The sequence below is a fragment of the Passer domesticus genome, chromosome 3 (assembly GCF_036417665.1).
Source record: "Passer domesticus isolate bPasDom1 chromosome 3, bPasDom1.hap1, whole genome shotgun sequence".
NCBI lineage: Eukaryota > Metazoa > Chordata > Aves > Passeriformes > Passeridae > Passer > Passer domesticus.
The window spans coordinates 41,656,968-41,679,122 of NC_087476.1; the positions used below are offsets into that span (position 1 = coordinate 41,656,968).

General features: G+C 43.1%; 1 protein-coding gene and 1 long non-coding RNA gene across 3 annotated transcripts in view; one reads left to right on the forward strand and one right to left on the reverse strand.

The window, feature by feature from the left end:
* Nucleotides 1-6,258: 6,258 nt before the first annotated feature.
* On the forward strand, nt 6,259-14,035 carry LOC135296436 (uncharacterized). Its single transcript, XR_010358548.1, has 3 exons — nt 6,259-12,052; nt 12,863-12,962; nt 13,341-14,035. It is a non-coding gene; the product is annotated as an uncharacterized LOC135296436 (long non-coding RNA).
* Nucleotides 14,036-17,694: 3,659 nt separating this feature from the next.
* The window catches only part of ASCC3 (activating signal cointegrator 1 complex subunit 3), a 251,099-nt gene continuing 246,638 nt past the window's right edge, over nt 17,695-22,155 (reverse strand). For both annotated transcript variants that reach the window (XM_064412794.1, XM_064412795.1), the window contains exons 41-42: nt 20,521-20,696; nt 17,695-20,432 (exon numbers count right to left, since the gene is read on the reverse strand). In XM_064412794.1, the coding sequence (XP_064268864.1) occupies nt 20,297-20,432; nt 20,521-20,696 (312 nt within the window). In that variant the 3' untranslated portion in view covers nt 17,695-20,296. The remainder of the gene's footprint in view (nt 20,433-20,520; nt 20,697-22,155) is intronic.

A 22,155-nucleotide genomic window follows, 5' to 3' on the forward strand; every position in this document is an offset into this window, starting at 1 on the left:
TTCCCATCTAGCGCGCCCGTGGAGAAGCCTGCCCCGCACTCTCCTCCCACAGCCCTCTCAGCTCCCAGCCCAGGTGTGCGCTGCATGGCCAGAACGAAAGCGCAGCAGAACGCGGCCCCCGGCTCCCGGCGTTCGCGGCTTTGGCGCTGCCGGGGCTGCGCGTCCCCCTCGCGCTCCCGCGGGCCGGCACCGCGGCGGCGGCCAGACCTCCCCTCGATCCGCGCTGCCAGACCCTCAGTGAAGGACTCATTTCCAATCACGCAGTATTTCTGCTTGTTTTCCCTTTTTTTTTTTTTCTTTTTTTTTTTTTTTCTATTTCTTTCTTTTGAATTTCTCCTCTTCTCGGCTACTGTCCTCATTCCTCAGCTGGGATCGGGGGTGTCTACCTCAGCTGCACCCCAGCCAGGGGAGGCACGCTTTGCCCAGCCCTGCCCCGAGCCGGAATCCACCCAAACATCACATTTTTCCAACCAAATTATCTCTCTTTTTTTTTTCTTTCTTTTTTTTCCTCCTCATTTTTCACCGTGGGGAAGCGACCCGCAGCCTAGCACCGCACATCACCGCGGTTCTTCGCTGAGGCTGGCAGATTGTGGTGGGTTGTGATCTTCTTTTCACCTACCTTGAATCCCTGAGCCCGGCAGCCTGCAGAGAGCTCTCCCGGGGTGAGGAGCCCAACTCTTTAATTGGCTCATTAATGGCACGGGGAAAAGTTTGCGCCTGTCACTGCTCCTCGCACCGATGGGCAGACAGACATTGCCGCCTCCCCATCCCCTTTATCGGCTCCCAGGCTCTCCGTCTCACATATCGAGGGGTGGGGTAGGGTGGGGGGGCGAGGTTGGTATTAATGAAGAATCCCTAATTTGCGGCTGAGAAATGCCTAATAACTTCTTGATGGCTAAAAGCCTTTTAGCACAACTTCATTTCTCTCCAACTCCCCCCTTGGCCCCCCTCCCTCCCAGGCGGCCGAGCCCGCCCTTAATGCCACTCACGGACCCGCCTCGCGTCCCGTTGGCCGCAGCCGCCCCTCGCCCGGCCTCCCACTGGCGGAGGGGGCGGTGGCGTCACGCGGACACATTCCCACCCCTCTCCCGCCTCCCCTCTTTCCCTGTGTCCGCCCTCTGACCTGGCGGCGCCGCCGGGGGGAGTGGGGACACACAGACCCCCACGGGCACACGTACACACACACATCTCTTCTCCCCTGTACCTGTCGGGGGATTTTTTGCCTTGAGGTGGGGACATTTTGGCCATCGCCTCTCCGCAGGGCAGCGGGGGTGAGCAGCCGAAGTCCCGCAGGACTGCGGACGGTGAGGATCGCCGCAGTTTTACACACCCACGCGCATTTCCCCACCCCAAAGCCCACCGAGCAAGTGGTCGCGCTTGGGAGAAAAAAGCTGCGGTCACGTCCCCTGCTGCCCCCCTCCCTGACACCCCCAACTTTAACCATGTACGGTTTTCCCCTGGGCTGATGCGCTGCGGGACAGCGTGAATCGGGTCCCGCGGCGGAGGGGAGAAGGATGGAGAAAGATTTTAATTAATTTTCTTGATACACGCTGGAAAAAAAGCCAAACCAAATCGAAATAATAGACAATTCCACGAAAAGTGAAGAGGGAAAAAAAAAAGAAAAAAAAAAAAAGGAAAGGGAAAAACCCAAACCCAAATCCTCCTACATTAGGAGACAGAGCTGCTTTAAAACTGCCTGCAAAGTGGACGTGGGGTCTTTTTTTTCCTGGAGAGCGGGACTATTCCTAATCTCGTTTGTCCCCTGGGGAAAATAACCCTAAAAACCTGACGCTGCTCCTAAAACTGCTAGCTCCTGAGCAGAGTAGATAGAACAGAGAGAGAGTGCCTGGAGTGGTGGGAGAAGGGTTGTAGAGTCATTCCTAAAATCGTAGCGGACTCTCAAAACCCTGACATAATTGACAAACCAGTCGGTGCGAGATTTCGACTAAAATAAGTGTTTAAAATGAGATTGCACTGGCAAGCAACAGTCGGAGTATTTCGAGGAAGAAGAAAAGGGCTCACTCTTCTAAAGACAAACATCAGCCAAAAAAAAAAAAAAAAGAAAAGAAAAAAAATTAGCCTTTGATGCATCTCATCCCTTTTGCTCCTTGGCCGGCTGCAGTTCGAAACGCAGGCTTGCAGCGCAGACCGTCTGTTCGCTGCTTATCACCTTAAATCTCCCCTCGGTTAAAAGCTTTCCCTGAGTTCATTTGGGTAAATAAAGGAAAGACGGAAAGAGAGGCATTCAACAACTCCTCTGGGTGTCCAGGAGTCTACAAGCATCAGAGAAATGTATCCACGTAGTCTCAAATGTTCTTTTGATTGTCTTGTTTACCGAAGCGACTCGTCGTTAAACAAACACGAACGCAAGGCATTTAGTGAAGGTAAGGGAAAAAAAAAAAAAAAGGAAAGAAAGAAAGAAAAAAAGAGAATCAGAGCGCACCCTTCCCCACACCCTGTCATGTTGTAAAGCCATCGCTGCTGTGGGGGAAGGTGATATAGAATTTACAAAAATCTTCCCTGTATGTTACTGCCCTCAGGTGTAACGTGGGGGGGGGGGGAGGTGGGGGGGAGAGGACAAGAAAAGGATTTAAAAACCCCAAAACCTTCCTTCTGGTTTTCATTTGAGGGAATTCTCTTCCTCAACGGCACTGACGTCTCTAGGAGGGTATTTAGACATATGGGCAACAACTGGACTAACACCGTCAGGTAGCTCACGACTTATTTGTCAACAAGAGCTAGAGAGAATGTCTTCTATAACACCCTTGGTCTGGGAAAAATAAATAAATCACTAGGATGTACTTCTGCTAATTTATACCAGGGAACGTGACCATCCACCTTACCAACCCCACACAGCCCCATGGAAGCCCGTAGCTCACTGAGGATTCTCTTTCCCGGTGTACCGGGACTCGGTTTCTTCCTTCCAGCCCGAGTGGGTGACAGCGACCTCACCGGTTCTCCCCGAGGCCGGGCCCGAGGGCTCGGGCTCGACGAGCCCCTGTGTAGATTTTGAATGTATAAATGCTACAGTAGATAAAGTACAAGATGTGAAAGGACTAGCGGCTGAAGGGCAGTTATTCAGCTCTGGAAGTTACAGCAATCGTGGACAAAGTCACCTCTCCACAGAGCCACTAGCGAGGGGTCAGTACACTGGGGATATTTCCCAGCAGATTTCAAGGGGCAGTTCTCGAATGATGGGAGAATTTGGCCGTTTCAGAGATATTAATCTTGAAACAAGTGACTGCTGCAAGCGAAGATCAGACTTGGCACTGCCCCGTTCCAGGTGTACAGGAAAAGGCAGCCCGCAGCAGCTAAATTCGTGGTTTTCATATCAGCCGAGAGCCCGCTGTCACCGACCCCGGCGAAGCCCGTCTATCCTGAAAGAGGGGCACATGATGCTGTTGAACAAATGAAGCGGAGGCGGCCCTGCGGGATGCCCGCGCCCGGCGCACAAGCCGCGGGAGCGGAGCTGAGGACACCTGCGGGCCGAGGGGCCGCACCCCGGGGGCGCACGGCAGCTCCCGCCCCTCCAGGCGGGAGAGAGGCTCTCCGGCCGCCTGGAGCTGTGCTGAGCTGTGCTCAGTTCAGACGCAGTTATTCTAGGGCGAGAATCTCCTGAAAAAAGAGATAATACTGGAAAATTGAATAAGTAGGTACTGCAGTCAATTTGATTTTAAAAGGCGCATATAAAATGGTGTATCTGAGCGAAAACAAAGCGTCTCAGAGACAGGTTTCCAACTATAGTAGAGAACTTGTGTAGGCAGACACAATATGCAGCGTGTATTGCAGCATGTGTGCGTGAGCGTGTGTATGTGTGTGCAGAGGGGGAGGGGGAAAACTGTACAAATCAAAGCAAGGAAAAAAAAAAAAAAAGAAAAACCCTACCGGACGATTTCCCTATAGGACAGATCAGATCCAGTTTCTTCTTCATCACATTCGGACGTACTCTCATGTATTTATTAGATTATGAATTTGGACACGTTTATTAGTCTCCCCTAAAGAACAAGGTGGCCATTTCTTATGCAGAGAGAAAAATCTCTTCGAACGTAAGCCATCACTTACACACCGCTTTCACTGGTGAATTAACGATGCGGGTCGCTCTCCCGATTTCTTTAAAAAAAACCCAAAAAAACAAACAAAAAAAAGCCCCAACAAACAACACAACAAACCAAATAAAAAACAAACAAGTGAAAATTCGGCCTGCTATTAGTTACGGGCCGATTTCCACCCGCCGAGCCTCCCTCATTTTCGTAGCGGCGAGGAGCGGGATCCCACCTCGCGAGCACCCTGACGGCGAAGGGAGCGCCCTGCCGTGCATCGCCTCTGCTGAGGCGCGGCTCGCCCGCCCAGCCCCGGGGTGCCTCAGGGAGTGCGGGCGCTTGGAGACAGAGACTGGTTTTTCAGAACCCGGTAACTTCAGATACACGCACTCGGGTACCCTGGTGAATTGGAGTGTGATGTGAATTTTCATCCATGCCCTCATCAAGGCTTTATTGACATAAATATACACGGCAAATGCTCTTTGAGACCATTCAGAGGTAATTAATGTGTTTTAACTGATCTAGATCTTAACCTTCAAGACTCAAGCCATGCTCTAGGTACTTTATTCCTGCTCTTTTGCTAATGTTATTACGATGTGCAGGGCAGCAGGACAAGGAGAAAGCCGATTCTCTAACACAGGAAATAGTTAACAGACTCTTGGATACCAGTTCCCAGATATAAGCGTTTCTGAATGCATTTCTTAAAAATAATTACAGAAACATTGCAAAATTTGAGTAATCGATCACTAGTATGATTGTTAGTTATTTTAGGCAGCTCCTTCAAACAATTTTTGGCGATATATCCCTGTTAAAAGATACCTTGCAGGGAAGAGAGACACTTCTCTTGACTACGCACTCCTTTCAATTTTATTGTTTTTGGCATAAATGTAACGAGATGATTTATATTCATTTTTCCAGGGAAGGCAGAGGTCAGTACCTTTTAGCCCTTATTTTATTGAACACACTCTTGCTAATGATTGGAAGTCAAGCTATCTTACTGTGACACGGAGCAGCGAATGAAAACATAAACTAAATATAAAGAAACGCTAAAAAATCTACTTCATGGCTAGTAACAGTTATCCCAAGGGACATTTTTTTCTTGTCTTCTGCATTTCCAAAGGAGCCTGGTACACTGAACGCCCGAACCGAGCTGAAATGCCCTTGTCAGGGATGAGAGGCTCGGTAACGACCCGGGACTGGAACTCTGATGAAATTACAAACTTCAGAAAGTGCTTCCTGCCCTCCTTGCGCCTTCACAGACATCCTGCCTAGCTCTGATAGTGCCTTCTGCTGCGCCGGTGTGCCTTCTTTCCCTCCTGCTCCAGGACGGTCCCGGCCCCTCCTCACCTGCTCCGGACTGCCCCGGCCCCAGGGCGGGAGGCGGAGCCCAGACCCGCGCCCGGCTCCCTCAGAGCGCCCCTCGGGGCCTGCAGCCCACCCCCACGCAGGGCTCGCCTCCCGTGAGATCCCTCTGCCCTTCAGGTCGCCACGGCGCTGTTCCTCTCCCTCACCCTGGAGGAGGCGGGGGCCCGAGGGCCGGTGGCGGCAGCAGCTGGGAGCGCACCCGGCCGGGCCCCGGGTCGGCCGCCGCTCCCTCGCGGGAGGGCAGGGCCGGCGGGCCGGTGCGCTCCCGCCCCGCCCAGCCCCTGCGGCGTTTTGGGGAAGGCTTCCCGGCGGCCGAGGGCTTTGTTCGGCTGCGGGCTCTCCGGGAGCTCGGCCTCCCCGCGCTCCGCTCCCCTTCCCTTTCCCTCCCCTCCGCCCCCTGCCCTCCCGCGGCCGCGGGACCCGCAGCGCCCCACGCGCCGCGCCAGCCCCCGGCACGAGCGCGCTCCCCGCGGCGCCTCCCGCCCGCGGCCCCTCACGGCGGGCACGCGCCGCGCGGCAGCGCCCCAGCGCCGTCCCGCCGCGCCGGGCACCGGCCTCGCATGGGAGGGAGCCCGATGCCGACCGCCGGTGCTTGTCCCCCCCTCCGTCCTGTTTGTGGTTTCACCTGTCTGCGGTGGACTCGGCCCTCCTCACGTCTAAAGGAGAGGGGGTCTGAGCTTGGCAGGGGGCGATGGGGAGGGCACATGCCTTGTTTTTTCTGCTTTGGTGTGCCACGTTGGATTTCAATAAGGAGAGCCTTGTGGGGGCTTTGCCCAGGTACAGGCAGGCGAGCCAGGGGAGCTGCCTCATGGCTGGGGGAGCCCTGCTCGGGAGGGTGGGCTGCTCCAGGCCTCTGGTACAGCGTGAGACCTGCACTTGTTCATGTGTGCTGATGGAGCTGGAGCTGTGTCAGGCTTCCTCTGTACCCTGGCTATCGCTGAAACCTCCTTTCCCAAGGCCTGGCTTTGATTAGCAAAGAAGTTATTTCATTAGTCGGGGGGGAATCTGTCAGCAGAAGCCTGTTTAAATTTCAGCACCCCAAAGAATAATGCTTAAAATAGTGGGATCCATTCCACAGTCTGTTCTTACTATCAACCTGATAATTAACAGGTCACAAATAGACTTGTATCACTGCTTTGTTTCAGTGGAGGAGAGCAGCTTAACCCGCCTTGAGGACACACTTCGCTTTGAAATAACACATGCCCGTTTCAGATGAAATCAATAGCAAGAAGAACCACCCCCTTCTGTTGCTCTGAAACTCTTGTCTTCAGCCTCCTATTGCCTCAGAGAATAGGCTTGATCAGACCAAAAAAGGAGGGATGCAGAGTGTGAGGCTGCCTGACAGCTCTGGAGCTGGTGCCTGCTCCACTTGGTGTATATCCTAATCATTATGGTGCTTAGAGCTTTGTTGAAAAGCAAGGTGGGGAGCATTCCCTGCATGGGTTTTAACAGGATCTTCTCTTGTTTTAGTCTCATACCCATTTGTGGTTGCAAGTTTAATTGTTTTTATGAGCATTGCATGCTAAACTGGGAACAACCTCTCTTTTCTGAATTATTTGGTCATTCTGCAAGCCTGTCACTACTCTCCTCTGCATTCCCCACGTGGTGAATAGATGCCTTCAGAAATAATGTGGAGGAGATGATGTCTTTGAGTAAAATGCTGTGAGACCAATTGCTTATATTGGGTGGGGGCATAGCACCAGCCTTGTAAGCATGAGTCCAGCTTGCAGACTGTTTCAGACTATGCTAAATCTATTGCTGAGGGATAAGGGTGTTCCCAAAGCTTGGCATATGCCTGTGATTAATATTTTTTATTTAGGTTTTGCCTCACTGTTGAAATGTTTTGTCTAAACCCTGATTTCTGGCTATTATTCGCTGATATTGGGACTCTACATGTGATGGCTGGATGTACCCAGCTGAAGCTGAGCCTATTCAAAGGACAGTGTTCCCCACAGCACTTCTCCTGAGGAGTGTCCACTACTTGCAGCTGGAGGAAGTTTTCAGGACTTGCTTGCTCTGTGTAATTAGTATAAGACTTAGCTGGTAGATAAAAAAGGAATTACCATTTCTTTGGTCTGGCAATAGCTTAGTGATGTCAGTGACACATTTTTGCAATATGCCAAAGCCTTAGGATACACTGGAGTCAGGTTTTAATTTTGGCTTCAGCACAAAGTGCTCCTGGTACATGAGCACCTGGTCACCCAAGCCCTTGTCAGAGCAGACAGTGGAGAGTGAGGAGACTGTGTGTCAGGCCCCTGGGTGCACAGTGAGCCTCACAGCCCTGACCAGCCTCACCTGGCAGCTCCCTGCTGTGCCCTCAGTGCTTGCCTGAGCCAGGCCAGAGGGGTTTTCATGCCCAGTGCCCCTGCAGCTATGCCTGTACCTCACTAGGCACTGTGCTGTTCTAAACCCTGACCCACAGACTGATTTCCCACCTTAACCTTGGACCTGCCTTGCTGCTTTGCACTCACTTGATGACTTTGGCTCTGGCCTTAGCCTGGCTGCCACCCCTGTGCCACCCTATTCTCCTCATTCAGGTAATGTGGGGTGGGCAAGTGAGGAACGTCCTGGCTGTCACACTTGGCTTGTGGCTGCAACGGCCCTTCTGCTTTCCCTCTAGGGCAAAAGATTTTCTCTCTCTAGTGGGCTTGTCTGTATTCTTTTGCTTTTCTAAGGATGCTGCCTGTGTCAGAAACTGTTGCACACTGGAGACCTTCCTGACAGATGCCACAGTCCTCTCCATGAGCTTGTCTGCAGTCATGGGACCTTAGAAAACACAGGGTTGGAGAAGGGGCCGTTGGATGGTACTGAGCTTCCTTTGATTCCCTAGAAGAAGCATATCTTTTGAGTTGGAGAGATGTGAATAAGGGCCCAAAGTTCCATGAGATGTTTGACTTGCCTGAGTTCGGGTATAGTTCAACTGCTAAAGGGTGGGGTGGAACAGATTGGAAGGTAAAGGCTCCCTGCACCCAGAGCTCGCCTGCCATTTTCCATACAGGAAGATTATGCAGGAAGCTCTGTCCGCCTTGGAGGGCTGGGGGGCTCAACAGGGGTGCAAGAATGATTCTGCCCGGATCAGTTTACAAGGCTGGGACCATACAATATAAGCTCTTGGAGGCAAGGGCTGTGTGTATCTCCATACAGTGCCGATCACAATAGGGTCTTATTTCTGTTTAGGGCTTCCAGATGCAATGCTAGTCAGTGTCTATAGTAAACAATAATATTAATAATAAGTATTAACATGCCAAGCTACAAATCACTGGCATAGTTTTCCAATATTGCTGGTTGCTTTCCAGTATTGTCCTCCAGCCTCACTGCAGTATATTGTATACAAAAGAATTGAAACCCAATAATTGGCGTGTCAAGAGTTTGAAGGCATGATCACATTTTTTCTTTTGAAATCTGTCTATTGAAACAGACATCACAACAAGAAAGTTCATTGGCCTAATAAACCCTGTGTCCAGCGTGCACACACTGTTCTGTATCCCAGGACATCAGTAATTAAGCTGGTAACGAGGCTGCTGTTGCATAGCATAACCAGCATGAAGATGTTAAAAGTTAAACATAATGGGAGAATAATGTAGCAAAAATGTAAACAGTAGGCTTCAGATATGACACTTATTCTCACTTATGGGAAAACAGCTGAAAGGAAAGCTTTAGCTCAAATTTGTTTTCTCTGCTTTACTGAATGTATAAAAAGTCTACAATGACTTAGTTCTTCTGGCCACAGTAATGTAGCTTTACACTTGAAACAGAAATACAGGTTTAAATTTAGATTTTAATTTCATGTCTTATTGCAGACATGGTAGAAACTTTACACTTAAGTAACATTTCTTCTATAAGCCAGCTCCTTTTGTGCTACTGAAAGAAATAATAATGAGAAAGTATTCCAGCAGGAGGAGCTGGTTTAGAAGCAAATGGATTCCATGGCAACTCCTGACTCTACATGACACCTAATAACTAGCATTTATGTTGGAAATTGTCTGTGTTATCTTGTACCCCAGATCTGATCTTTTTATAGGGTTTTCCCCTTATTTTAAAGCAAAATACAAGTAGGATGGTGTTTTTTAAATATAGATCCAAAAATAGGCATGAAATATTATGAGTTTGTCTTCCTCAAATGTGTGCTCAGGCAAGTTGTTTTGAAAGGGATTTAATTTTTTAAAAAAATTATTTCAGAAATAATATATTTGCTGGGAAAGGTATTGATCTGTCAAGGGAAGAGCTTTATAGGAACAGAATAATGGAACTGTGTATGTTTTAACACCATGAGATATCCATATTCAACAGTTTGAAGCATAATACAAGAAGATCCAATTGAATCAGACCAGCATCTTGGTTCTCACAGTGCTGAATGCACCAGGGGAATCTCGTCATGGGGCAGCTGGAGAATAACCCAGTCCTATGGGCATCCTGTCAGCCAGTCTGACTGATTTATGATCTGAAGAATGTGGATTTATTTCCTTCTCTGCCATGATCCAATCTAGTGCATGTGTGGGGCCTGACAACTGCTGTTGTTTGAGTGTGGAATATTTGTACCTGCTATTTTATACCCAAATTGAAAGAAATCTGTTCTTAAACTGTCACATGATAAGTAACCTTTGCCTGTGACTGCTTCAGTACTACTTCATGACTGAGAGAACATTAGCTGAAATGAACCCTGGAGATGAAGAATTCTGTGGATGCTTTGTGGCCTGGCTGTTTTCTTAGCCAGCTGTTGCTTGAGGGTCTCAGATGGTAGAAGAGCATAGCCTAGGCCTGGAAAAAGTATGTGTCTCCCGTGGTCAAATAAAAGCTGATTCAAGTTTGTGTTGTTTATCCCTTTTTTTTTTTTTTTTTTTTTTTTTTTTTTTTTTTTTTTTGTATGAGTGAAAGAACAAAGAAAGTGTGGCTGAAAAAAAGCCCTGTTTTTGTGGTTGATCAGGGACAAGTGCAATCACAGAGGGCGTTCTAATGTGCAGAAGTTAAATGGTGGCCAAAATGAGAAAGATGAAAGTGTCTGGAGTAGTCTAATCCTATTGCTAAGAGTTATTGGTAGCATTTATATTTAAATATTGCTGCCTTTTGAAGATGTCTAAGACCATTTAATTTTTGCCCAAGAAAAAGAGAACTTTTTACCCCTTCCTGTCCATAGAGATAAGATAGGTCTAAACACAGAGTAATCATTCAAAACAGGGATTATTGGTCAGCAAATATACTAAATGGATGAGTAGAAAATGTGTCTTGGTATAGTGAATATTTTAGTGTAACTTACAATTAGATGCTGGCATAGACTTCCTTGAACAGAGACCCTGATCTGGCACAAAGGTATTTGTGACTAACACTTGGGATCAAAACCAAGCTACTCTCAGAAGGGTTATAAGTGATCGTAAAGTAAATGTGATTAAAAAAACAAAAGAGGTAAGGCTACAGTCACACTTTAGGAACCAATTTGATGATAAAGACATAGGAATGGAAAATACAGAATGTCCAGAGAAAGGTGCTCTGAGTAGTGACAGCAGTAAGAAAATAATTTTTAAAATTGTGCATGTCTTTATTTTTATCTGCAAGAGTAAGTGCACAACAGAAAAAAAGAAAGGATATAAATAAAGTAAAAGCAGTACTATTGGGAAATTGAAATGGAGGTGAGGTGAAGGCTAAAACAGAAGAGAAGCCATAGTTATGAGAAAGGAAAAGCAATTAGTAAAAATAGAAATTTCAAACAGGGAATTACTTGATTTATCCTTCTTTCTGTACCTCCTTACATTGATGTTTCTCATAGTCTTAAGATTTGTGGTTTGAAGAGGACAGAACAATTTTGCATTGGTGATCTGAGCTGGACCAATATTCTTACATGAAAATAAAAGTGGCAGATAAAAGAATCAAATCATGATTGTGGGCAAAATATTGCTGTTTTTCTTATTTAGTATTGACTGTTCAATTGCAGGAAAATAAAAGGGTGTAAGTAAAGAAATGAAGCGGTAGAAGTTAATTTTAAATGAGTTTGTCTTCTCCAGTTACGCATAAACCTGATGCATAGGCAGGGATCTGATTCCAGGCATTAATCTTTTCTGCTCTTTCAAAAGATCAAAGCAATATTTCTCTTCTAAAGTTAGTTTTGATGGGTTCTTGCCCTCCTTCAGTGGCAGTGGCATCAGTAACTGCTAAATTCAATGGCTTGCTATTTTCATATTACTAAATAACACATTTATGTTCCTAAATATTTATGTATATTGTATAGATACATACAAAATCCTACCATGAATCTATTCTTCCTTCCCTAAGAAATGTTGACGTAACTGACTCTATTTTATTAATGTCACATGCTGTACTTCCAAATGCAAAGAAATGTATAATTTTTAAATGCAGACCAGATAACATTAAGTTGGTGTGTTATAACATGAGAGCTCCAAGTGCAGTTGTGTAAAATGGAAAGAAGAGCATATGCAGTTTAAAAAATTAAGACTTTCAGTGATATAGCTAAGAAAAGCTTTTGAAATAGCAAGGGTCTCACCCTAAATACACTTAGAATAGAATTGACGTGAAATGCTTAAATTCTCCTAACTGGTGAATATGTAAAATTTGGTGTCTCAAAACAGGCTGGATAACTGCACATGAAGAGGAAAGCATAGCGCAGAGATGGAACACAGAAATGTAACTTACCTTTGGTATGTTGCCTAAGACTAACAGACATATGCTTGTCTGTTTAGAATGTTACTTGGAGCCTTCCCCTGAAAATAGAGGCTTGCTGTCTTTCAGAATGAGGCATAGGGCTTGTGCTTTCTTGTTTAAAAATTGGCTGCATTCCACCATCCCATCTGTTCCCATACAAAATTCCTTCCATCGGTTCTTTCTTCTCTTTTCTGAACACATTTCCCCCTAGTGTGCCCCCATCACCAGGTAAATACTACAGGATGCTTTTGTCGAAGCTGTGCCATCATGCAAAATTATTTGGTGTAATGAAAGCAGATGAGATAATAGAATAAAACCAAACAGAACTATTGCCTCACAGCAGCCCTACCTGCAGGACTCAAAGCTCTGTCCCTCCTTGGAAAGGAGATTCTTATCCTGTTTTTCTCATCAGGGGTATTTTTTTCATCTAATTTCATCTTTTCATGGTCATAAGTTCTGAGTCTGTTCCTGTAAAGTCAATGGTTCCTAAGAATTAAATAACTTTAGGACATTACCTACCTATCCAATTCAAGAAAATACAATTTATCCCTGAATCAGAAATGTTATAAAATTTTCAGCTGTTAATCTTTGAGTCGTAGGTTTGAGTGAAGGATTAGATAATACTAATGCTGCTGTCTATTCACCAAATCCTTTGAAAGTAATAGCAGAAACTAAATTTAATCTACTAATAATATATGTTGGGAATGTATTTCATCCTACAGTCTCTGAAGCAAAAGGGCAATGCACCAAGAGAAAAGAAACTCTAGTGTGCTTTTTGGTCACTTACTGTTGGGATTTCTTTCCAGGTTCTGTTCATTTCCTGAGAAGCACCTGTATATCCCAAAAGGTGTTCACTGATAGAATTAAATTAATCCAGCTGTTTCCCCAAGACTTTCAGAAAAATAGGTAGGCAGTACATATTGTTAAAATGAAGAAACAAAGCATTTGGATTTCTCATGAGTATCCTCATGCTGAGATTTCTCCTTCTTTTTTCATGTTTATGAATAATAGAATATTCCAGCAATCCATCTGGTCCCATTCTAAAAGAACACCCTTATTTATTAATGGGGTTGGTCCTTTAAGGTCAGCATTCCCTGAGGATCCTGGTCCTGAGAAAAGTTGGGACATGGTTCAGTTATTTGAAGTGCCTTTAAGTTTGGAATAGAAATGCCAGCTCCCGTTCCCAAAACAGTGCATCAGAGCACCCCTCAGGGCATACTGTCTTGGCAGTGAAGGAAGCTGAAGCATGACCTGGAAGGCTGACATACTCCTCTTCTCCTATAGGATCTGTAGGCTCAGGAGGGGGTGTGAACTTCCTCTGAAAATTTTGCAGTGGTTGTACAACGTCCAGGACCTGGCACCTGACTGATCACCTCCTATAAAGCACACAGAAAGAGAACTGAATGTGTAGTGCCAGCCTCTCAGAGTGTTCCTGAGCTTCAGAGACTTTACCCAGCTGTGATTTCTTCTACATTTCTGGGGAGCATTGCAAAAGATGGCACTGCAATTACACATAACTGGGGAAAAGCAAAGTCCTAATGCTGCATGAACATGTCTTGCAACTTCTAAACCTTTTGCTAAGGTGTCTGTGAAACCTTCTGATATATATTCTATTTTATGTAAATGATGGAGGCCATCCTCTCTTGGGGAGAGCATGTATTTTCCCAATATCTGCAAGCAGGAGGCTGCAAGGTATTCTCTGCATGTAGGAGTCAAATAAACGTATGAGAGGCACAAAGGCAGGACTTGAACTTGACCAGATCTGTATCACATGTGTGGATATAATCTACAACTATTTCACTTTCGTCAGCTGGGAGCATTTCACTAACAAGGAGAACTGAGAAATCTCCACATTCCTCTTTTCCCAGATTAGCTCATTCCCTCTTTGAATAAAGTCACATAGAATTAAAATTTAAAATTAAATTGTCATTTGCCTCAATCATACAGCAAACTGTGATGTATATTTTGCACCTGTCTTATTTGCTCAATAAATTCTTGAAGTAACATTGCATCAAATTTTGAATTTAGCACAGTAGTGCCTTATGAGGTTGTTTGCAGATTGCGTATTTCAGTAACCTACTAATAGACCAGCACTTCCTCTCTGCTGTGTCCTATAACTAGAGAATGAAACTTCCATGAAGGTCCTATCCCAGAATGCTCAGTGCAAGGGCAACAATGGCAGGCTCTCTGAGGAGGGAAGTGGAGGGTGGGATGGGACACAGCAGAAGGATGTTTTAAAGAAATAGCAACATCCCATAACTGGGGTGAACTATAGTCACTCAGTTTAGCTTCGTAGAATTTTACTTTAAATAGGGTGAAAAAAAGAAAAAAAGGAAAAAAAAAAGGGGGATTAATCTTGTTTTGGCATGGGTGAATGAAAATGTCCTTTTATGGAGGTGACAGAATCATCTTGATGTTTTTCCCAGCTCTCCCTTTAGACATTGTTAGCATTTGAGAAAATAAGGCTTAATTGCAGAATCTTCACAGCTACAAAGGTGAAAGTTTATCAGGACCTGATCTTACTGTGCTACCACAATCAGTAATTAGTTCCTAATTAGTTGGATTTGCTGAAAAATACATGATGGGGACTCACCATGTGTTATTGGCATCTGAAACAATTTCATCCTGTTAGCTAGAAGAAAGTACTGCTGTCAAGAACGTAAGCCTAATTTTCCCACATTAGCACTGCCCGATATAAACGGAGTTATTTCCAATCCAAGGTGCAAATTTGTTACGGTGCGAAGAATGTGGTTCATCACATTTCATGTAGAGATTCAGAGTGCAGAAGAAAAGGATTATGATACGTCTAGACTGTTTTCTACCAGTAGCTAACAGCATCTAATTAATATCTCTGTAACTATTTGTACATGTATCATGTTATTGAGAGTGTGATTTAAAAAAAATGGCCAATTCATCTCTGCTATCATTACAGTTAGTGGGAATCTTGTGACTTGGAATGAAAATATTCATCCCCAAACACTTTTCATTCTTTATTTCATTGGTTTTCTAGCAGATGAATAATAGCAAAAGTCTTTTACTTTCCTTTCCCCTCCATATTCAAATGCACATTTTTATTGACAGTCTTGGTAGGACAAGACTAAGCTGGAGGAGAAGAGCAGCAGTGAAGGCTAATGCATGGCCTTAGTGAAGCTTTAATGCTCCTTATTTTTGAGGAGACATATTAATAGAGAAGGTTGTGGTTTTCTAGAAATAGAGATGGAGAAGAAAGACTTGGAGAGCCCTGGATTCAAATTCCGTTGATGCAGTATGGAGCTCATTAGCAGATCTAAGGAAAAAACATATTGTAAACATATTTAATTGCAGGATGGTGTAATCACTGTGGAGGATCCCTTTGCTATAGAGCTAGGAATTATTTATGAAGAGACTCATTTAGTCCAACTTATTAAAGTTCCTTTAATATAGAATTTCCTTTCACACACTGCACGTGAAAGCAGCTTAACCTCTTACTGCTACTAACATATGACATCAGTAACAAACTTGGTTTGTTCACTGCTGAAGAGCAGTGCAGTCTGAGAGGACATGAAATTAACAAGATACATTTTTAGAAAGGCAGGTGGGAGTCAGATGTAGAAAAGACATGGTATATCAGTAGAAATAGACAGCTGTCAGCAGAAGCCCTACTAACCTTTTTGTAGCTCACCTGTCTGCTTGGGCATCCTATGGCATCCAAGCCTTTTGTCAGAAAATATTTTTTCTCATGAAGCCTAAAATTGCTTGGAAGAGAGAATTTAGAACACCTGCAAAATAGCATGGGCTTGATTAGCTAGTTAAGATTGAATATATAAGCATTCACCTCATGCTGCCAGGCCCCTGTGACATGAGGATGACAGAAGAGACACATAACCTATGAAAGACTTCCTGTCTTCTTGAGTGGCAACCAAAATATCTTTTGTTTATTTTAAATGTCATTAGATGCAGTTAAGCAACTGAATTGCAAACCTGACTAAGGTGACAGGGAGTCAATGTGGTTACTTGAATGTAGACATGAAATGCTATTTCAGATGACTTGGGTTACCTGAGGCACCCACAGGTGACAGATACAACAGCACTACATTTCACACCCTCTGCAGTTGGGGTATGTTCTTCTGGAGCTGAATGTGGAGACCAGATGAGATATTTCATATTAAATGGCACTAGATCTTTGCATGTAAGCAACTAAACCAATACCAAAATGTGCAATTTAACTGGAGACCTTTAGGTTGTGGAAAAAATATATACACTTTGCTTGTATTGCCTTACTTTTCTCTGTTTCAGTACTTACTACATAGGCTACAATAGTGTCCATAGAACATCATAGAAAGGTGATCTTAAATAATTACTTCTGTGATAATTTACTGCCACTAATACAGATAAGGTCTCTGGACAGGTGAGGTTGTAGGGTTTACAGGTTTACAGGTTTAGCAGGAGCTAAAGAGAAATTTGCCTTACATGGGAGGGGTGGAGGCAAGATAGGACAGTGATGATTCAAAACCCATTGTCCATAAATAAGCATCTTCTTAGAGAACTGATGCCTCCTGGAGCAGTAATCAAACTGTCTTTAAAAATAGCCTCTTTTTCTTGACTGAGGGAGAAACATAGCAATTTGGACTCAGGCTGCAATGAGTAAGGCAGATGCACACAGGATACTTCACTTTATGTGTGCTCCCCAGAACTAGAACATTTGAATTATGTAACTTACATTACTTTTTAAATGCATCCTATTCTGTGAGTGTTGAAGTCTTATACTAGGCTCCAGGGTGAAAGCTGATAAGAGACTTCCTGAAGTTATCTCCAGGACGACCATCTGGAGGTGATCTCTAGAAGCAATGACAAGAGGAATTTTGGGTCATCAGCATAAACCCCTGAATTCATCTGGGTAAGATTTGGGCCTTCAAAGATTCAATTTACAACAGAAAAAGATCTGCAGTATTGAGGATGGTTTCATGTTGCCACTGATACATTCAGAACACAAATCTTAAGTAAGGTTCTAAGTAACAAACTGCACCATAGGAGCATAGAAGAGATGGGGCATGGTGGTACATACCCAAACCTTCTCCAGCTCCTGCTGGGCACTGATGTGATGCTGTTATCAGACTAGGACAGGAATGATGGGAAAAGATGAAGTCACAGAAGCAGACCTAAATATGTCTTGATGTACAAGATGTGCCTATTTTTTGTTGCTTTCCAAGTTTTGGAAGAAGTCTCATACCAAAAGGAATGCACTGACTGCAGCTGCTCCTAGAAGGGGAAGGGGAGAGTAAAAATAAAAACCTACTTTCAAACTGGAATGAGCAACTCAACATAAAAAATTTCTCTATGTGCTGTTTCTTTCATTTATCCATAAAGGTGATTATTACATCACTGAAGTATTTTTTACTTATTATTAATATTATTATTTTTTATTGTTTGGTATTCATACTTTTGTCAGACAGCTATTCTCACTTTTCACCATGAGATATCTGGATTGAACACATTCATTGTTCCTTCTAAGCAGCTGTTACAAATGTATCAGAATTCTCTCTCTTGGATTTTTCAGCTAAATACTGATCCTAATCAATTTGCTTAAATTAATTCTGTATTACTTTAGACTTTGTCAACATGAATCCAATACTTTTGTAAAAAAAAAAAAACACCCAAAAATGATTCAAATATGTTATTTAGAAATTTCACTAAACTATTTCTAAAAACAATTAATACACTAGGAAAAACAGTATTTCCAAACCAAAGTACAGATGGCACAAATGACATTACAGAAACTCTTTAATTGATCAATACTGAATACTGAAGCTATTGTCTGCTGCTCTGCAGTTAGACTTTCTGTGATGTGCATTTACAAAGCAACAAGAGCTAGCATCACTATGTTGGTATGTTTAACTGTGGCTTAGTTCTTTTTCCTAATTAATTAAAATTGTTGAGGGACAATGTATTGTTTCAGCCAAGTTTTCCAAAGAAAGGACTTAATTTCTGTGAAAATTTAAACTTCCAAATTAGATGAAACAATTCTCTTTCAAATGGACTAACACAATATGTGAGTAACAAAACTATTGCCTAACAATTTGAAAAAAAATTGTTTCTTCTGTGACACAACACCATATTACATTGATATAGTCTAAATGGCAAAGGTGGCTTTTGTATCAGCTATCCATCTCTAAATTTAGTGACAACTTTTTCTATTTTCATCCCATGTTTTTAGGCACATTTCTATAGGTAATTACCTATTATAATGAAACATAACATTTTTCATATGATCAGGGCATGCACACACTCAAGTACAGAATTGTTCATTTTAAAATTGCTTCCCACAGTTTAGGGATGCCAGATATGAAATAAATTTATTTCATTACTGAAATAAATAATGATAATAATAATAATAATAATAAATTAACTATTGAGTCTTTGAAATCAGACAGCCTTCTGCTTGCTGCAGTGTGGTGCAGCCAGCAGGTCAAGAGGTGATCAGGACCAGTAAGGCCACACTAGTGGAGCACCGTGTCTGGTTTGGGGAAGAGACTTGGAATTGTTAGAGAGAGTCCAGCAAAAGGCCACAAAATTGATGATGAAGGGGCTGGACCATCTCTCACATGAGGAAAGGATGAGAGAGCTGGGATTGTTCAGCCTGGAGAAGGCTCAGGGAAATCTTGTCAGTGGGTATCTGAATGGAAGATGTTGATAAGGACACAGCCAGGATTTCTTCAGTGGTGCCTGATGACAGGACCAGAGGCAACAGGCACACCTGCTGGTGACACAGAAGGGTCCCTCTTGAACTGCAAGAAATACCTTTTTTTAACTGTGAGGGTGACCAAACCCTGGCACAGGTGGTCCAGGGAGTCTCCATATTTGGAGATGTGGTCCTGGCCTCTAGCTGGCCCTGCCTGAGGAAAGGTGTTAGATCAGATGACCTCCAGATCCCCCTCCCAAAATCAGCCATGCTGTGATTCTATGTAGGTGCAGCATCGCCAGTGTAATTTTTTCCTGGAAAGCTTCTAGTAACAACTCTGCTGTATTCTTTCATCTGGTGAAATACAATGGAAATGACAGCAAAATGATCCCTTGGAGAGGTAATGCTTATCAGCTCAATGCAAAGCTGAGCAAGTGCAAATATTAATATTCAGTTTAAGGTCTAGTCTATCTGAATGAAGATGTGCTGATGTTTCTTTAAGTATGTTGGCTCCAAGTACTTGCTCAGCATCTTGAATCCTCTTGAGGACTGGCCTGAGGATGTGTAGTCTCATCATGAGATAGATGCTACTACCTTCTGCTTTCAGATTTATGCCTTGCAGGTACTATCACAGAGCTGGGCATCTTTTAGAATTTCTTTTGCCTAGCAGAACCATTCATTGCTCATCATGCCTTCTGCTGCAAACCCCATTTTTGGAGTCTCATGCCCCCTTATTTACAGAAGTTAGTCACCCACTTTAGCACTGAGCCCTAGAACAGGACACCCAGTCTTATATGCCATAGTCCTACAAAATTCAGGAAAAAACACTAAGGAAATTGCAAATATGTAACATATATGTATATGTATGTACATACATGTCAAGAGTAAACTTTAATAATTATCTACATAATCTACATAAATTGCATCATTGCTATACTGGATATATTTTTTATGATTTAGCTTGCCCTTATAACTACATTTGCTGCTCATATAATTTATATAAATTTGTGAAGTTTTTCTTTAGATTATAATTTTCAAAATGTACTATGCATGAAGAGGATTTTGTTACTATATCTCCCATATTTTACACCTAAAAATGCAGTGCAAAACATTCTGGGAATATTTTTATTAAACATGAAATATAACACATCCATCAATATTTTCAGCAGCTCTTAGATCAATTTTGTATTTTTCCCTATAAATTAAAAAAGTTGACTATTTAAATGCTATTAATAGACAGGCCATATAACACTTTTCAAAATGAAGATGATAGCCCTGAATTTGCACAAATTACAGTACTGTTCAGTCTTTTATTTTTGATGTTTTTAAAATTCAACTAACAATCTGACTTCCAAGAGAAGAAAGATAAAACAAGAAAAGACAAAGTTTCATAAAGGAGTAAGGCCACTGTGGCTAACTCGGTGTCATCAGAGTTAATACAGCAGTCACTTTCAGTGTCCCCGTTGTCTTGAGGTTTGAAGTTGGTTCCGGTAAGGCAGATGCATTTTTGGATGTCCCAGAATGAGCAGATGTCTTAGTTGCAGGACCAGTTCTTTTGACTGAGTGCACTTTCCAGAGAGCCTCACTTCAGGGCCAGGTGGCTCCCAGCCTCAGTTCCCTCCGTGGTGCCTTGTGCTGGCACAATGTTCAGGTAAATGTCGTACTGTTGGTCCATGCCAAGGTAGCTGTCGCTCATGAGATAGAGGGTATAGATACACCTGAAAAGAAAAAGCCACATTGTTAGTTTGGGAATTGGGTCTTGACTGCTTGGAAAACATAATAACAGAATTTGAGAATTTGTCATACTTTCCAGGAGTTTCTGGAGTATAAAAAGCAACGGAAACAGTATTTCGATTTCTGACATATCCAGTTCTTTTCAGGGCGATGAGTTCTTTTTTATCAACTTCTCCCAATACCAAAAACCATCCTTCATCCTTAACTTTGGGGAACCGAGGAGCCATTGCTTTACTGTCCTGCTTTCCCTGTTGGGGAAAAGAAACAGCTTAGGAAAACTAGAAATCACCTTTCCAAAATGACATTTTTCGTTGAATGAAGAACACCTCAAAACCATACTGCTGTCAATTGTTAGGTAAGGCTATAATTTAGCCAGACTAAATAGTGTTATTTCTTTTCAGAAGAAGGTTTAAAAAAATGAAATAAAAACTCACAGTCCACAGAGAAAAATCCAGAATAGAAGATATTATTCCACTTATTTTGTGAACTACTAAAACTTGAATGGAAATACTATTCTCTTTCTGTAATTTTATCTAATATATTCCAAATACAGAAGTGTGAATAGTAAACCTAGCATTTTTAAATAAAGCTAGTCAGTTTTATTCAAGATTAATAAAGAGACAAAAACAACACTTAGTATTTATTTGAGTTTGGTACAGCAAAACGAAAGATTATTTCAGTGATTCTTTAAGACAGTGACTTACTGCTGGAAGCTGAAGACAGAATGATGCACACTCAATCAACATTCATTTCGTGTTTTGTAGAGGGAAAGGTTTTACTGAAGATTTATATGGAAGAAGAAACAACACCACAGCAATGAAGCTTTAGGAAAAGCTTGATCCAGCTGTTTTTTACAAAAGAGGGATCAAATTCTAGGAGAAGTTTATAAGAAAGTGATCACTGCATGAAATGATTCTGCTCCTTTCACTTCCATGGCTTCTGCTTAGGAAAAGTCTCTGCCAGTAAACTGGCACAGCAAAAAGAATGATGTATGGATGAGCTTTGGCCCTTTGTTCTTCCTAAAATAAGACAGTTTCCCCTTGCAACTACAGTGAATCTGCAGTAGTCATGAAAAAAAGTATTTTGAGAAACAAGAATACTTTTCAAATATAATTCTTAACTAATGTAAGATAACTTCAGCATACATGTATCTCTACTATTATTAAAATGGAATTGTCTTAAGAGTCTCAGAACTAAGACCTAAAACTGTTCTCCACTTTTATCTTCAGCTCTATGTATCTTACCAAAATGCTGGAAATTATAATTCTTAATTATTTGAAGTGTTAGAGAAATTAATTACCAAAATTATAACCATGGTGGTCCATACATTCATGATATGTAAATGACAGAGAAAGGCCTGGATAAGTGAGTGACAGCTCCATTGTCAGCAGTGCCTGACATGAAGGCAGGTCCAGCTCCCTTCAGATCTGACACACAGGGACAGCCACGTACTGCTGCTGGGGCAGAGCAGCTGGAAAACAGTGCAGCTCCTGCAGGAGTTTCTGACTTGGCACACCAAGATTTACTGAGGGGCCAGCGAGCTGAGCAGCAGGCAATGGGATGTGCTTTAAATGGGCAAAGGGCTGGGACTGAATGTAGTGGGAAAGAATTGTATGTGGAAGTTGTTCTAGGAGCTGCTCAAAAAAGCATCAGATGTAAAATATAAGGAAAATATTCTCAGTAAAGGCCTGAGGATGTATTACAAAT